The sequence below is a fragment of the Myotis lucifugus genome, unplaced genomic scaffold (genome assembly GCF_000147115.1).
Source record: "Myotis lucifugus unplaced genomic scaffold, Myoluc2.0 scaffold_7, whole genome shotgun sequence".
NCBI lineage: Eukaryota > Metazoa > Chordata > Mammalia > Chiroptera > Vespertilionidae > Myotis > Myotis lucifugus.
In genome coordinates this window covers 3,476,077-3,494,335 of record NW_005871055.1, presented here as the reverse complement: position 1 = coordinate 3,494,335, position 18,259 = coordinate 3,476,077, and the positions used below count along the sequence as shown (strand labels likewise).

The window sequence follows — 18,259 nt, the reverse complement described above, 5'->3', positions numbered from 1 at the left end:
CTCCGCTTCTTGTCACACTCGGGCTCCCCGCTGCCCACAGTCCATCCACGGGAAGCACCGTTCCCGGTGAGCTCTGCCTGTCCCAGAGCTGCCCGCTTCACCTTCTCCCGCCGCCCCGTTGCCTACAGTTAAGTCAGCTCTCGGGGGCTCACATCTTTCTCCCCTCCTATACCTGATGGATAGAGATGTTTGCAAACCCCGAGAGGATGCACGCCGTGTCTCTACCACCTGGCCACACTGCTGGTGTCTAGTTAATTTTTTTCTTTGATTTTGGTGTTTTGTTTAACAGGCCTCACACAACTACTGCTCCAGGCTCTCCCACTATTCCCCTGTGCCCCCAAGCCCCACCGCCCTAAAGATACCCCTGAACACCAACACCAAAGGTGCCAGCCACACGGAACTACTTGCGGTCAGTTTTCCCTGCAAGCATCCTGCCCTCGGGGTCGTGCAGATTTTTGTGTACAGCTGCTCCCTCAGGCAGCTCGTGTTTAATTGTAAAGGTTTTATTTCCATGGCGTTCTTGGTTTACAAGGCACAGAAAACATGCCCACCAGGTGCTGTGCAGCAACTGAAGAGACAGGATTAGCATCACTGTCTCAGCCTCTGGCCTTCCTCCACCCCTAAAGCTCACACGGACCTTCAAATCCACAGAACGTGGGGGACATCCTATCTGCGCCTGGATAGAGACCCCCCAGTTCCATATGAAGAGTCAATGGGGACCATTCAAATAATACCTCAAAGCAAAGTAAGATAGAACAAGACTTGGACTTAGGTGTCTCTCATGACTGGTCTAGCGAAGGCTGTGGTCAGCCCGGGTCCCCGGGAGCAGAGCCCTGCAGGGTCCCAGGACAGGAGGGGATGGGAGCACTGGGGGGGGGGGGGCAGCTCCTCACCAGCGTCCCAGCAGGAAGCAGGGGAGAGGAGAGAGGAGGCAGCGCACCGCCCTCTAATCCTGAAGGTAAGAGCCATCTCTACTAAAATTGGTAACTTTGCATTTTGATCCTTGAATACTTTGTCTTACTAGAAATTACTGATGCAAAACATCCTCTCAAAGACAAAGTCTCTAAATGTGCATTCTACCTCCCTCCCACTCAAGTACCCCCTTTTAACCTCCTAATCTCTTCACCTCCTAACTGAACCAGCTGCCGCCATCCCAGGACCATCTCTCAAATCCTCAGTGAAGAGCTTAACCCAATGTGGACTGGCCTCCTCCTCCCACCCCCAGCACGGCCACCAGGGGCTCATTTCTCTCGGAAGAGTCTGCTGATTGGAAAAGACACGTCTTTGCAGACAGATAACGCACTCTCCCCACCAAAGGGCTGAAGAAGAGAGTGCCCTTGTTTTCCTAAAGCAGAGAGATGCTTTCCTGGCAGCGTGATGGCTGTACTGGGAACAGAAAATTAGTTTTTATTGTTTAACCGTCATGGTTTAAATGAGGAAGCTTCTGCCACAGTTAAAGGTCCCCTTGGGTTTTCATGAAGCAGCCTTAGGACAGCAATATTAGTCTTCATAAACAGCCCAATTTTAAAATGTCTTGTGCTATGGTACTTGTTTAAAAAGTGCAATGCAAGGGTTTGGCAGAGTAACTGCAGTGGTGCATGTTGGGCTAACTGTGCGATTTACCATGTCTCTGCTTTCTTCTCCTCCTTAAACATAATCTTGCCTCCTGACATTCATAGAACCTCGTCTCCTCTGAAGAAGGCCGACCCTCACACATCCACCCCAGTGTTCCTGACTGCTAGGATGAGACTCCAAGAGGAGCAGAGGTGCCAGGCCAGCCACTGTGGACAGATGAGGCCAGGAAGGAAAGGGGCAGAGGGCCAGCGAAGGGCCTCTAGCCTCGAGGTTCCTAACGTGTTCATGCTCCAAAGAGGGAAGAAACTCCCCTCTGAAGAGGCAGGAAAAACACCATGCCTGGGAGTGGCCTCTATCTTGCCCGTACGAATCTTACATGGCGAGCTGCGACCAAAAAATAGGGATGGGCAGAGATCACTGCTTATTCATTAAACAGGATCTTTACACTTTCATTAAGCCTCACTGGGGAGAGAACTTTCATTAAGCCTCACTGGGGAGAGAACCTAAACATCACACGTGAGTGAGCCAGACCAATGCCAGACTCGCACAATTGATGCAATAACGGGGTGAACGCAAGAAGCCCTGGCGTGCATAGGAGGGGTTCCTAACCCCAAAGATGGGCAGCTGGGCCTCATTGTGGGCCTCCTTCAGAAGTAATGCCTGAACTGAATTTTGAAAGACAAGTAGAAAACTGACTACACAAAGAATGGTCTGGAATGGCATCAAAAGGATGCATCACTCATTCATCCATTCATTCCACAAAGTCTCCTGGAGGCAGTGAGGGGCCAGGAGTCTGTGGGGTGCTCAGGATGCTGTGTTTCACGAGTCACAGCAGGAAGCCAGAAGGACCGGGCACAGCCAGGTTAGGGAGCTTCGGGCACTTCACTTTGGTGGGGCCACTGAGCACAGATGGAACTCTCCCAGACCTTGAACCTCAAAAAGTTCAAGCAAACATGTGTTGTCTGGTCATGTCAGATACAGACTGCTCTCTGCTATTTCCAAGGCCCACCTTTTACACCACGCAGGCCTGACCCTACTTCTCACATACAGTCACTCCATTCACCAATGTAGTCCTGTCCTCCGGGGGCTCTCACCTCTTAGGATGCTCACAATACCTTCTTAGTCCCAGGCGCTATATACAGCCCTCCTTCCAAGACAGCCCAGCCCTATTAGGAGAGGATTTCCAAAATCTTAGACTCTAGTCCTGAACGATCAAATCAGAGTCTTTGTGAAAGATCTGGGAGCCTCTTATTTGATTTATTTGTTGTTTTAAACAAAGGCCCCAAGGGGTTAAGAGCAATAGGTTTGGGAAACACTGCTCTAGGGCACACTTCTCTCCAGTTCCACAGGCTGCACTTCTCTGGGGGTCAGCCACTCCGGTGGAGCAATCCAGTCTGTCCTTTACCACCGTCCTCCCAAACCCAGGACCCTCTGTTTTGTTCACTTCCGACACCTTAGCCCGAGATTCCATGTCACACAATTAGATGCCCCTCTTTCAGGCATGTCCTTCCTCTTCTCCGTTTTTTAAAGCATGTCAAATCACAATAGCTTTCTAACCATGCCGGGATACTTCTAGCGTGAAGATAAGCCCAATGCCGATGACACCACCCACAGGTTATTTCCCTCTTGCAAACCATCCTATCTTCTGCCCCAGGTCTGCCCTGAGATTGAGCACATCACAGTCAATAGCCCTTGGTTGGACAAAAGCAGACAATGGCCTTAAAGTTGTAGGAAAACTCTATGGGTCTTACTTCAACTTTCCCATAAAGATAGCTTTTATAAATGCTAGACATGACTGGATTTGATTGAATTGCAATTCCCAAAACTATTATGGCAAACAGCGATGAAATCCCATTGGAAAACCACTGCATGACTAACATCTTGATTTGGGAACAACAGTGCCCCAAACCCCAAGTTTCCTTGTGGGTTTACAAGAAACTTTCTTGGGACACATATTCTTATATACAAAGGCAAAGAAATAATGAATGGAGTTTAATTTTTTCCCCTTGTTTTGGTGTGTGTGTGTGTGTGTTTAACTAAAAAGCAAACATAAAATAATATCTATATAACAATTCTAATTATAAGCAGCTAACATCTACTCAAATTCTAATTTATTTCTTATGTACTTTAGTTTAAAAAATGGAAATAGGCTTCTTATAATAATTGACATTGGAATTCTAAGGGATCAGCTTTACATATAGAAAAAACAAACACTCTTTCTGATGAACTTTCTGATTTTAAATTAATGTTCTTAAATCCACAAAACCTACTACCAACTGCAGATGATGATCAAGGTTTATTCAAAGATCACAGAGGCATATGCCTAAACAGACTTTCAGAAATTTCTCAAAAAGATGCACGCTGTTAAATTTACTTTTAAGTTTCTCTCTTTCCTGCAAACTAGATAATTCTAAAGTATTTTAAACTTTAGAAAATAAAATCTTGACCATTCAAATTTTTCATGGATTTGTGTATTCACAGAGTTAATTAACTCTTGCTCATATAGTAAGCCCACTTCCTTGCTCACATAAGGTTTAGTGAATATCAGTAACTATCATTGTCCCTAGAATCCATTCTCTCCTATTCTAATTAGTTACAGGCAATCCCCTTCCTCAAGCTTTGGTGGGCAATGGCCACTCAGCTTGAAACAACACTGTGCAGTCGCCCTGGTAGAGAGGTTGGTCTTTAAAAAAATGTTTTTATTAATTTCAGAGAGAGGAAGGGAGAGGGAGAGATAGAAACATCAATGATGAGAGATAATCATTGACTAGCTGTCTCCTGCACACCCCCATTGGGGATCAAGCCTACAGCTGAAGCATGTGCCCTGACTGGGAATCAAACTGTGACCTCCTGGTTCATAGGTCAATGCTCAACCACTGAGCAACACTGACCTCGCAGCAAGAAGTGGTCTTATGCATAAGTTCCACCAATAGTATACTGCTAGAGGTGAGGATGTGTCATTTCCCAGGTACTGGCCTCAGTTTTTCTTCTTCCTTTTCCTCTGTCTGGAAACAACAACAAATAAAGAAGCTAGCTTGGTCCTAGAGATAGAAGGCACCTGTTGAGGATGGAGGAGCCTTCCCACCAGCCCTGAACTGCTCACCTCTAGACTATTGCATGCAAGAGAAAACTTGCATTTTATTTAGTTCACTGAATGATGGGTCTCCGTTACAGCAGCATAGACTATTCCAAATAACAGTGAATATTTCATTGAGATCAAAGCTTGTTAATTTTTGGGTACACAGTTCTTAATATTAGGGAATATTTTGCATTTACATTGTGAATCCTGCAGGAGATGAGGTTAAGTATGTACTGATCTCAAGGAAATAAAAAGAATTTCAAGTAAGAATACATTTTTCAATAATGATGGCTCTCTGGTCTTACTCCCCATTTTCCAGTAGGTATTTGGAGGCTCAGAGATTCACTGACTCCAGGAAATTCAGTTGATCCTTAAAAATGTGTGTGTTTGGGACAAACTGTCCAACCTATGAGGGAAGGCAAGGGGGTAAAGGGGTAAGAGATCAACCAAAGTTCTTGTATGCACACACATGAGCATAACCAAAGGGCACAGACAGTAGTGGGGGGGGGGCGGTGAGGGCATGTACTGGGGGGTGGGAGTGGCCAGGGAGAGGTCAATGGGAGGAAAAGGAGATTCATGTAATACTTTAAACAATAAAGAATTTAAATTTAAAAAATCAAAGTCTTCCTCAATAAAAATGATTAACATAAACAGACACACACAAAAATGTGTGTGTTTGGGGCACCAGCCCCTGAACAGCTGTAAATGCACATATAACTTCTGACTCCCCAAAATCTTAATTAGTAATAGCCTGCTGTTAATAGGAAACCTTACCAATAACAAAAACAATCTATTAACACATTTTGTGTGTTATATGTATCATATATTATATTCTTCCAAAAAAGTAAGCTAGAGAAAAATATTCATGTTAAAGTGATCTGCTTAGTTCAAACCCATGTTGTTCAAAGGTCAACTGCAGTTAGTCAAGAATATAAGAATATACAAACAAGATAACTTATTGGTAGTTGTGATTGGCCTTTCATATTCTGGAGTGAAATTGGAGAGTTTTATAAAATTGTACTCATAAAAGGAGCCAGAGCCATGTCTTTAGTTCACATTACAGACCAGCTCCTATAGAGTTTGTAGGCAATAGAGAGGTGAAGAGAGCTGAGAAAAATGGGACTAAAGGGGGAAATCAGGATGAAGATAACTTGTAACAAAAATTAACCTGCATTATTGCCTCAGGTTATAATATTGATAATTAACAATCCTAGCATTGAAAAGACATCAAATAAATGAGAACTAGGTTTATAACATTTCGAATGGCTTTATGAGTTGGCTGATGTCTGCTTTTATTTCAAAATATTAGTTTACAGAGTTCCATAAGTCATCAAATATTTATTTGTTCATTTCCTTCATTCTTGAGACTAAATTAGGTGTGATATACTCATACAATATGAGCAAAATAGCTGTCGTTCTCATCCTGATGGAGCCTGTAGCTTCATTCCATGATTTCTAAATATTTCTGATTGTGCAGCTCTTTCAGAAAAACAATTAATAATCAATCCAAAATGTACATATTTCTTAAATATTAAGTAAAAAAAACAACAACTCCTGTACAGGGGTTGGCCAAAGCAGATTTACAGTTGTGACTATGTGAAACACAGTTTATTCTTGTATTTTTATTTATTTATTTATTTATTTATTTATTTATTTATTATTTTTCTATGGAAATAACTGTAAACCTACTTTGCCCACCTCTATATATTTGGTACATTCTAAAATGGTCTCAAACACATAGCTTTTTAAAAAATCTAATACTAAAAAATACATGTACATGTAAATCCCCATGCTTCCTTCCCACGTCCTGGGGGATCATCTTGAATATACTAAAAAACTCACTTTGAAGAGCAAAGTGATTGTGCAATTATTATATTGATCTCTCTCTTGCATATTGTTCTTTCAACTACCTTTGCAAGTAAATTTCAGGAAGTTCTTTGCAAATAGGTATCCAATGTGAAATCAACAATCTGGCGTACTGAAGTCAGGTAGTCACAGCCCCAGGTGCTCAGGATGGATATTTAGTGCATGAACCGATGGCTTTCCACTAAGCCTGGCCAGAGGTGTGAGGGCCCAGCGCCTCCCTGCCTGCGTGGGGCAGGCCTATGCCTAGGCCTGAGCTCTCCGCTCTGCTCCTCAGGCTGGCAGAGGCCACGGAGGCTGCCAAAGCTGGAAACAGGAATTGCTCTATAAATCGGACACCGTATTTGTACTAATGTTTTCTTTATTGTCACAGACTGTTATGATAGACTTTGAAAACTGTGGTTGGTAGGGCTGGATCACTAAGAGGCTTCAGAGTTCTGTGCTAAAGGGGGAAAACAGCCAAGAAAACCTAGCCACAATCAAAAAAAGGGGGGAAAACAGCATTACTGGTCTGACCAAAGGGAGGCTGGGTAAACACCACTTTTTCCACACATACAATGTGATATTGTGCTTATGTCTAGCATTTGTTACCACTGGATGGGTTGATCTCTCAATAATTATTGCAGCCACACATGTAATTTTGTTTCATGGGTTCACTCAATATCTATATGAGAACTAAAACTAAGATATAAATCTCCTTATATATGCCTGATACATCTATCCTATTTTCAACATTGGCAGGAGAAATGAGAAATCTGATTGTTTTGGCAAGATTTGTAGAAAGTCACATTAACCAATAATCCTTATCAAAGGATAACACATTTGGAAAATCAGTACTTGGCAAGGGTAAGAAGCGTAAACCATTAGGCAGAGGAGAAGTTATGGCAAAGTGCCTAGCACAGTGTGTGCACTTAGTAAACATTGGTTGGTTCTAATGATAAGGTATGGATAACACTCGTCTCCTTCCTAAAGATCCTCTGTCTGGGGGAAGAAATATTCTACCTCCAAACACACTTTGATATATCATGAAGTCCTTATTCTTTAAAAAGTATTACTTGTGTAATATTATTACCTGCAGTTAATAGGTAAAGTGGGTTTTCTTGGCTTCCCCCACCATAACACTCAAAAACAATTGCGAAATTAATAAAATAAAAGTTCTACTCATCTTGTGAGTTACACTAACCTATTAGTATAAGTAAGACTATGTGCCTTTAATAAGAGCAGTTGGCTATTCCTGTCTGCCCACAGATGTTTCTCCTCTGGCTGGCCAGGTACTGAATCACTTATACTTAACATTACTCATTTGGGATGAGGCAACATGTCTCCAGAAGACTGCTAAAATAGTAAATATTCTGCCATTGTTGCTCATCAACATATTTAAGTATAAATCGGTTTATCATTCTATCTTGGCAGTCACTTAGAAATATCAGAGGAAGTGAGACAATGAACAGGTGATTTTTGATGGGACAGGTAAGGGCAGAAAAGGTCACTGGAGCACCAGAAGGTCTTGCAGAACTGCCAGGGGACAGTGTTTGGTCACTCTCTCCATTTCTGGGATTTGTTTTCTCATAGGACATGACATAAGGTTATTGCTTTTTAATAAATTAAAAATGTATTAAATATTAAATGTATTAAGTACATTGCAAATTTATTAAAATTTATAAATTGTCCCAATACCATTTTTTAAAAATATATTTTGTATTGATTTCAGAGATGGAGAGAGACATAGAAACATCAATATAAGAGAGAATCATTGATCAGCTGCCTCCTGCATGCTCTCTACTAGGGATTGAGTCTGCAACCCAGGCATGTGCCCTGACCAGGAATCGAACTGTGACCTCCTGGTTCCTAGGTCAATGCTCAACCACTGAGCCACACTGGTTGGGCCCAGCACCATTTTTTAATAATTCAAACTATACCCACTTATTTAAAATAAGTTTATATTATACTAGAGGCCCAGTGCACGAATCCATGCATAGGTGGGTTCCCTCGGCCTGGCTGGCAATCAGGGCCGTTAGGGGCTGGCCAGGCAGGGAGAGGGACCATGGGAGGTTGACCAGCTGCAAGATGTTGGCTGTGGGAGCACATTGACCACCATAAGGCAGCTCCTTAATTGAGCATCTGCCCCCTGGTGGTCAGTGAGCATCATAGCTACTGGCCGGTCGTCCGGTCATAACGGTCGCTTAGGCTTTTATATATATAGATAAAGTTATGTACACACATACAATAAGTTCCATTTTAAAGTCGGTGTTATCTTTTCATCGATTATAACTTTACATAATACATCTTTACATTAACCAATCCAATTTTAAAAGCTTCTGTAGAGTTACCTAGTTTTATTTCCATAAGCTTTGTACATTCCTTATTAGTTTTATTTTTAGGGATTTTTAAAAGTTATGAATGGACTCTTTCATTTATATTTTCTAATTATTGTTTGAGATGGGGGCAGCTAGTGGTGATTATTTATTAATTTTTATAAACCATTTTATTTTGCTTGTAGCCTTTCAGTTTCTTTTGAATCTTCCTAAGAATACAATCACATGACAACACAAATTCTGCCTTCTCCACATCTACATATTTTCTTATTTCATTCTTTTGTGTAATTACATAGCTAGTACATTCTGAGTGGTAAAAATCATGGGGACACTGGGCATCTTCCTTGTGTTAAGAGAAATGCCTCTGTTTTTCACCATTAGCTAACTTTTAATTTGAGCAATTTCAGATACCATCAACTAAACTATCTAGTTTTATTTTCTAATAAATTTTAAATATCAGAAATAAAACAAAAAAATTGTCCAGCACTTCTTAGTGTTTATGAGATGATAATGTTTTTCTCCTTTGACCTGTTAAGATGAACCATTCTTGCATTCTCAGTTGAATACTAATAGTATCTGTTCTTCTTAACGTTATTTATTTTCAAAGTCATCTGGGCTGATATTACATACTTATTTTTCAAGAAGAAATACAACGGATAACTTTTAAGACTGAGCCAATGAAAGTAGAAGTTTCCCTTCATTGTAAGGATGTACAATCTGGGTCAACCTAACAAAAAATTAGAAAACAATCATTTACCTAGCCTGAATTACCTTAACTAGGGGTTCAGTTTTGAACTAATGGATTACTTCTATTACATGTAAATAATTGTTGTAGGTAGAATATTAAGTATTTGGGAAAAGAATAAAAAGCAGACTAATGAAAATGAAACAAAACAACAAAAATGAACAGACTAGCAAAATTGCTGTTGCTATACCTCAAAAATTATAAGTAAATAAGATTGAATTTAAACCCACATTTTAAAATATGCATCTACTGCATAAATCTAAGCACCTACACATTAATTATAATGAAAATTAATACTTAGAAGTAATATGTTCTCATAACTATAAGAGCAATCTGCACTTTATTGATTCTATGATGCCCCTTTTTTACATTTTATATGTAATTTGAAATTAATATGTAACTAGAATCTATGAATATTTTGTTTTATTTCTTAGTCAACTTTTATTTTCTTTCTTTGTGATCCATAAAATAATAAAGTCAGTTGAAAATTGGTGATATCTTAGACTTGGTAAAATATAGCAAATATCAACTTTAAGGATTATACAAATAGCTTCATCACCCTACCTCTGCCTCTAACATAAATCCTCTTTTTAAAACATACTATTGCTATAAGTGAATTTTTTAAAAATAAACTGAATTCAAATTCAATTTAGATTTAAGAAACTTAAGAACTTGAGGATTTTCTCTAAGATGATTAAAGATAGCCCAGGAAGTTGCAACCAAAAGTTGGAATATAATGGTGGATGTAACTAGAGGTTGGGATATAATGTTAGATGCAAGAATCCATGCAGGTGTGCATGCACTGGGGTCACTGGGCTCTACTCAGTTTTGGGTAAAGTCAGTATGTAAAATAATTCCAAGGCTGATGAATTCTCAAGTGACCTTATCCAGGAAAGTAAAACAAGCAGTTATTACAAGTGATTTTCATTTGGAGCTGTCAGCGTAATAGAAGTCACTGGTCTTCTCTGTCCCCATTTCTTATCTTCTCACCCAGCTCTCCCAGAAAATGAGAAAACCGACACAGAACTTCTCACCTATCACATCATTTCCTGGTCTTCTTGCCTGCCTCCTCACCGTAGATGACAACAATGGACCAGTCAAAATTATTCTCATCAGAGCCCTTGATCAACAGATGTAGAATAGGAGATCCTACTATTACAAAACCAAATACGAAGGAAATAGCTAGCAGAAAGTCCTTTGAATTGAGGGAATGTTCTAGGGCAGGGAATTCAAACTAGCAAACTGACCCATTGACTACCACAAGCCATCTTTGTCCTCCTTCCAAGTGTAAGTTTAAATCTCTTCTCTAAATAAAAAAAAAATTAAAAAGAGGAAGAAAGAAAGGAAAGAAAAAAAGGAATATTTCCATGAACATGAATGTCTCTGGTCACCGTATTCAACCAACAACTTCAAAACATCTCTGCTAATCCCTTAAAACAATTCTCTTTAGCTCTTCTACAAATTCTTAAAATAAAAAAGAATAAAGTCAATAGCACTTAGCCAATTTTAATTTCATTATTAGTAGAATCAACGAGGGCCCTTGACTTATAACCTTCCATGTGGACTCACCTTTCCCACAGCTGCTTGAAAGGCCTGTTTAATTCTCTTACACGAATCAGGTATTAATTTTGTGTCTTGACTCTCCAGACTTGTGTCTTGCAAATCTGTGTTTTCATGGAGTTTGAAAATTCTATTAATGCAGTGAGTGTCGTCTTCTGACATTCTATTGGGATCCATCTGAGAAACAAAAACAAAAGAGTAAGCACATGAGAGTGTTTAACACTAACCATTCTGCTATTTAATAAAGTCTGACTTAAGAACAAAAAAAAATCGTTTTTTCAAGAGACTTCATGTCCCCAATAATTGATAGTTAATACAGCTACCTTCAAATTGGCAAAAAGATTGATTTTTAATTATTTTTATTTAATTTAGCAGGGTGACATTGGTTAATAAAATTACATAAGTTTCAGGTAAAACACTGATTTCCAATTCATTTTTATGAGTAGCTATCATCCTCAACACGTGACTCATAGGGAAATTATCAAAATCATCTGGCATGGGGTCAGTGCAGGTAGAGAAAGCTTTTTGTCAAGTCACATGCCTCATGCTAGACTGGATTATGGAGCCCACTTAGATATTGAAAGCACCAAGTCTACATTAGTCAAATGAAATTAACAACTCTCTTAACCACCATGTTTGTCTAGCCTATTTCTTAAAATAATGTGTATTTTAATAACCTAAATAAGGGCGAGAGCAATCCATTTCCTAGGCCCAAAGAAAACCTAAAGCTGGAACATAATTTTCCTTCTTGTTGAATCCCGTATCAGTGCCTCTCAACCTGGAGTGGTGGGCTGTCAGGGGTGCCCGGGAATGTGTGTGGGTGAGCGCTGGTGCCACTTGGGATGAGGATGGCTGCATGGGGTTGAGCAGGCTGTGTGGATATGTCCTGAGGGGATGCCAAAGTTCTTGTAATGTAAGGCGTTGTCCCACCCAATATATCGCCATCAAGTTACTAGCTGGTGGTCTGATTAAATCGGTACCAGCAAAAGCATTTAAGCATTGCTCTTTTCTTAAAATTCTCTGCCCACTCCTTCCAGGTCTCTGACAAGCCTTTGTAGTGGTTTCAACTGCCAAGTAAAGGGTAAAGATAATTAGCTGTCAATTGTTTTAATAATAATAGTTTAATTTGTTGTCCTTTTATTTAAAAAACTCAAGGTACTTCTTGTGCATTTACTTATCAGTAGGTACAGATTAGATGAAAAATATGAAAAATTGCCTTATTTATAGTAACCAACTTGGCCAATAATACCAAGTCTCCATTCCCAGGTTTAATTATTTTTTAAGTAATCAGAAAGATGTTCGAATTGATTAAAGAATCATCAGCCATAAACTGAAAAGTACCCTATCTACATCTGAAATTCTCAAGATGAAATGATAGCCTTTCAACAAGTGTGCACCCACTAATATGAATTTTATTATTCCAGTCTTGCAAAATATGAGGATTACCTATAATCATGGGAAAGGTATCACTCATAAAGCAAAATTATTTGCAATCCATATTTACTTTCATATTTTCTTCAAAATAATTAGTACAAATAAGAATATGTGAGTTTTTATATAAAGAAAGCTTTCAATCACATGTTTTGTTTTGGTTTTAAAAAGCTCACTTAGGCCAATAAGTTTCCCACAAAACCAGGGAAGCCTGGGCAACTGATATGAAGGGTCATTGAGTTCAGGCCTTAGGAAAGAAGAATCATGCAAGGGCCTCCGTAGGCTCACCACCAGAAAACTGCTGAGCTAAAGGAACAATATGGTGCCAGTGGGGAAATGGCGGTAACCCTAAAATTGGTTCAACTCAAATCCTGCCAACAAGCGAAGTATCATCTAACAGAAATAGCAGTCCCTTCGCGTCTCACAACTGAAAGTATAGCACAAACACCTGCTGCGTCATGGGCTCAGGGGGAGCTTGTTAGGAATGCAGAATCACAGCCTCCCCCACACCCACCCTCTAGCCTCCACTCACTACCTGGAAATCTGCATTCTAACTGGATCCCACTGATTCTGATATACATTAAAGCTGGACAACTAATGCTTTTCAATGTCAAATATATAAATATAGATTATCTGCTATTAAAGTGACTTCAAATTTCCCTGGACACTTATTTTAAAATGTTTTCACAAATAACACTAATTAGTACCAAAATGCTGCAGCACTGAATAATGGTTAATGATTTGATGCAAAGAAACATAATGCAGAGAGTTTTTCCCCTCTCTCATAAAAAATGTCCATGCCCAGATCGCCCTTCTAATTAGAAATCAACATCCCTGAGGGTAGGGGCCAACTGAATCTCTCCACAGCGTTTCAACGTGCAGTTTTGAACCACTGTTTCAGAATGTACCTCCTACTCCACCTATCTCTTACAAAGCAGTCTAGATAGAAAATTTGAATAACTAAAAAAATGATACTTTTTAGTCTATTTTAGTCACTAATTAGATAATGCACATATTACAAATTAGAAATGGATATAGTTCTAGTGTTGCAAATCATTTGAAAAGCTTTTTCAGTAAATTAAACATGCCAGATACTGGGAATAAGATAGTAAGCAAAACAGACAGTCCTTTTACCTTCATGGAACTTAAACTCAACAGAGAACCACAGAAATTAATTTTTAAAAATCACAGTAAACTTAGTTACAAATGAATTCATTGTACCCAGAAATGTCTGAAAAGATTAAATAAAGCTTGAATATCTGATTTAAAATAGACTTTTAAAATGCATTTATCAGATGATGTAGTTCATATGAAATTATTTTAAAAAACTCAATTATTTAAAAAAACTTCCTTGAAATTTAATCATTTAAAGGGTTAAATGAGGCAGGATGCTTGACATTTGTACTATTTCGTTATCTGTTTTTACAAACAGGCAGCCTGCACACCTCAAAATCAGATTTTCAGTAGGGACTGCTCTCCTGTTTGGGTAGCACACAGCCAGAGAGGCTGGTGTGCCTATTGGGGGTTTGGGGAAAGGACTTAAAAGGGCAACAGAGATTGAGTTTTCTGAAAAGCTTATCTCTAAACTTTGAATATGGTTGTAGGGGTGTTTTTGAAAAGTGCACATACATTTTACAGGCAACTTTTTAGAAGGTGTTGTGTTGGTGTTTTTTTAACCCAAAGTATGAATACTATGTGGTAAGTATATGGTACAAGCCACATGCTATTTTTTCTTTGGCAAAGTTGGTGGGGGAAAAGCCAATGTACACCGGATCTAGTGCCCGTTTTTCTTCATTTAAACACTGGTGATCTGCAAACATTAAAGAGATTGATTCATTTTTAACTATTCAAACATGAGTTGAGAAGAAAGATTTTTTTAAATGTTTTTAAATATGTTTTTGTTGATTTGAGAGAAAGGAGGAGAAAAGAAGGATAGAGAGATAGAAACATCGATCAGCTGCGTCCTGCACACCCCTACTGGGGATCGAGCCTGAAACCCAGGCATATGCCAGGAATTGAACCAGCAATTTCTTGCTTCACAGTGGACCTTCAACCACTGAGCCACACCAGCCGGGCAAGAAGAAAAAAAAATCTTAAGTCACTGTAATTTTTACACTATTTTTAGCATTCTTCTAAATGCATTTAAAACTAAATTAAACTTTTTTTGTATGGCTTCTCCTCTCCCCCTTTAAATAAAAACAATAAAATTGGACCCTTTTTCTCATGTTGTTGTTGTTGTTTTTTTACTGTAAAGTGCAATGTTATCTGATATCAGATGATTTCATTCTAATTCAAATGCATTCACAAACCCCAAGCAGTTGATCCACAACGTTAGTGGGAGCCAAAAAACTATCTTATTTGCTACCAAGTTCTAACCCAAAGAGCTAACATAAGTGAAAATATTAAATCAGTGACAGGTCAAAATGAGTCGATTCTCTTAGCTAGAATTTGAAAAAGGCCCCCAACAGATATAAAAGTAGAAAAATTGTAGCTTGAACACACACATACCCATCATGAGCTTCAAAAATTGCCAAGGCATGGCCAACCTTGTTTCATCTCTAAATAACCACTTCCCTTCCCCACGCTCTCCACCATTATTCTGAAACAAACTCCAGACATCATAGCATTTCATTTGTAACTACTTCAAAATTTACCCCTAAATTATCAGGCATCCTCTCTAGATATCAAACTTAGATCTCATTCTCAATAAAATGCAACCAGACCTAGTGGTGTATTCTTATGAACACGTTGCTCCTAATATTACTTCTTTACTGAAGGAGGTAACCTTTTAAAATGCAGTGCAAAATTGGGTTCAGAGTAATGGCTAATATATTTTACATACGTCTTAGAGAAAACTAATTTTTGTGCCATTTAGGAAAATCGTACCCAGAAATACTATTACATTACATTCTCCAAATGAAAATTTTCTAGCTAGGCTCACTTATATGTTTATTTTGGAAAAGGGCTTCACTATTATCCATGCGACATCAAGACTGCTAAGTTATGACAGGTGATCATCAGAAGGCAATACCCCTCATCACACCAGACCATCAATATTGAGAAATCCTACCAAGAAGCTGAACAACTATAATAAGAGCCCAGCAGGTTATTCTTTCCTATGTAGCTACCCAACTGCCAAGGTTCCTGCCAAACTAAACTGCTCATGGTCCCTAGAACTCATTTATTCCCTACTGCTCTTCCAATGCTGAACACTCACTTCACTATTACTGCTGTGAAGATGTCCTATCTCACAGATGTTAGAGAAGATAACAGGTAGAGAACTAGTGCCTCTTCGGGCCCTTTTCTGAATGCTGGCCTCTTGTTTGACTAAAAATTTTAAGTATTTTGTTGTAGGCTTCTCCATTACTGGCACCATGCCATGCACATAGTCAGTGGACATTGTATGTTGAATCAATGGTTCTAAACTCATACTGCATAGTACTTAATAGTGCCATGTGCAATGCAGGCACTCTATACACAAGCATTCAATGGGGGTGGGGAAAACAACATGCTAGATGGGAAAATAAATAAACCACTCATTCTTTTGTTTTTAATCCTCACCTTAGGATATTTTCCCATGGATTTTTAGAGAGTGGAAGAGAGAGGGGAAGACAGAGAAAAATATTGATGTGAAAGAAACACATCAATTGGTTGCCTCCTGCACGTGCCCGGAAAGGCAGCAACGGAGGTACTGCCCTTGACCGGAATCTAACCCGGACCGCAGGCTGATGCTCTATCCACTGAGCCAACCTGGCTAGAGCAAACCACCCATTCTTGATGGCAGCATACTCCAATGAAAGAAAAACATTTCCTTACTTTCATATAGATTTGTGTTGCAAGTAAATCACTCAAAGTTGTTTTTAGAAAAAAAATCTTGCAATGGATTATGTTTATTACTACACAAATACAAATTTTCTAAAGTATTGCACATATTATTTCTACCTTTGTTTTAGTAGATAATCAAACTAGTTCTACAAAACGCAAACTAGTGGATAATGAAAGCTTAACAAAAAGCCTATGATATCAAGTAATGGAGTTCAAAACTCTGACACGTGTCAAAAACCCACACAACCCCAGGCATTGCCATGTTTTGATGCATCCAATTGGGTTTAGTAATCACCTTTGAATCTGAAAACCAATGAAGTCCAAACCCAACTCTCTTTTCCCATAAAACAAAAAAAAATGCACAGTCAGCCCTCCACTTCCTCTGAGAAAGAGTTCACAGCACCAGACAAGAGTATTTGAATGAATCCAACCAACTGCACTGCAATTTCCAAGAAAACACAAGAGCATAAACCACCAGAAAGCATAATATTACACATTTACCCCTTCCTTTCTATCTCTGCCGTTCCAAGCTGTCGTCCTCATCTGGTAAAAGGTTGGTTATTTGCTAGACTGTCGTGAGGCTCTGTCAGGGGAGAGAACCTGGCCACCATCACACACACCTTGCTGCCCTCCTCTGCTCACCTTGGTGGGAAGGCGCCTGGGTCCTTCCCTCTTCTTCCAGCCCACGTGAGCGAGTCCTGGTTTCTCTGGCCGCACTGTCATTTGGCCCTTCTAGCAACTTGGGCATCCCCACCCGGGGCTCCAGCGGCCGTCTGCCCGCCACTAGCACCGCGGACCCGACCACACGGTACCTACACAGCAGCTGGCCCCGGGCACCCAGACCCTCTGGTGTGCGGGGAAGGGAAGAAAGGCCCCATGCTTAAGTGAAGGCGCTCGTTTTCCCCCTAACCGGGCATAAATTAATTCTTAGCTCCCACAGAGAACTGGAAGGAAGGGAAAGTGTAATACTTTGCACAAGAGGTGAGCGACCAATGCGGTCTCGCCGGGGGAAATTCAAAAGCACCAGCCCAGGCGCGCTCAGCCTCCGCGCGCTGCGAGACCGGTGCGCGCACGGAGACCAGGGCCAGCGCGCCCGGCCCCGCGCCAGGCTGCCCCCGAGCCGGACCGTCTCTCTCTAGTCACCTTCCTCTCCGGAATCAGCAAGAGCTGGTGAACCGAGCCGTCCAGACTCAGTTTCCCACCGGTGCGGGAGGCAGAAACGAGGTGGGTGCGCCCGGCCCGCGCCCGCTGGGGAGGCGAGCACTCACCTGCGCTCGGAAGTAGAGGAACAGGGCGACGCTGCAGACGACCTGGCCCAGCCCCAGTCCCAGGAGGGCCACGAACATGAATCGGGAGGCGGCGGCGGGCTGGTGCGGGATGGGCGGCGCGGGCGGCGGCGGGGCGTGCAGGGGGCCCTCGTGCGGGGCACTGGAGCCGCCGCTGCCCATCTCCTCGGGGCCACGCAGGTACTTGGTGTAGTCTCGGCTGGCGCGGCGCATGGCGCTCCGCCCGCTCTCTCGGGCGCTCCCCTCCTTCTCGCTTCTCCCCTCGCTCAAGTGCCCGCGGCCAACTCCAAAGCCGGCGCGGGGCCAGGCGGGCCTCGACCGGGAGCGCTCAGAGCCGGGCGCTGCTCCGGGCGCGCGGGCGAGCGAGCTGGACGCCCGGGCGCCCCAACTCTTATAAACCGCTTCGAGAGGGCTGGCCTCGGGAGCCAATCAGCCCTGGGTGAGGCTGCCTCTTCCACTCCCACCTCTGGCTCCCCTTCCTTTAGCCTCCCTTCTCTCTTACTCTCTCACTCAAAAGCCTCCTCCCCCATCGGCCCTCCGAGGAGGAGACTGTGGGTTGTTCCAGTGGTTACAGACACCA

At 41.2% G+C, this 18,259-nt stretch overlaps 1 protein-coding gene across 1 annotated transcript in view; it reads right to left on the bottom strand.

The window, feature by feature from the left end:
- The window catches only part of TNFSF11 (TNF superfamily member 11), a 31,544-nt gene extending 13,583 nt beyond the window's left edge, over window positions 1–17,961 (bottom strand). Inside the window, exons 1-2 of the mRNA XM_006083510.3 lie at window positions 17,662–17,961; window positions 11,147–11,314 (exon numbers count right to left, since the gene is read on the bottom strand). Coding sequence (XP_006083572.1) covers window positions 11,147–11,314; window positions 17,662–17,892 — 399 coding nt within the window. The 5' untranslated portion in view covers window positions 17,893–17,961. The remainder of the gene's footprint in view (window positions 1–11,146; window positions 11,315–17,661) is intronic.
- Window positions 17,962–18,259: the final 298 nt, after the last annotated feature.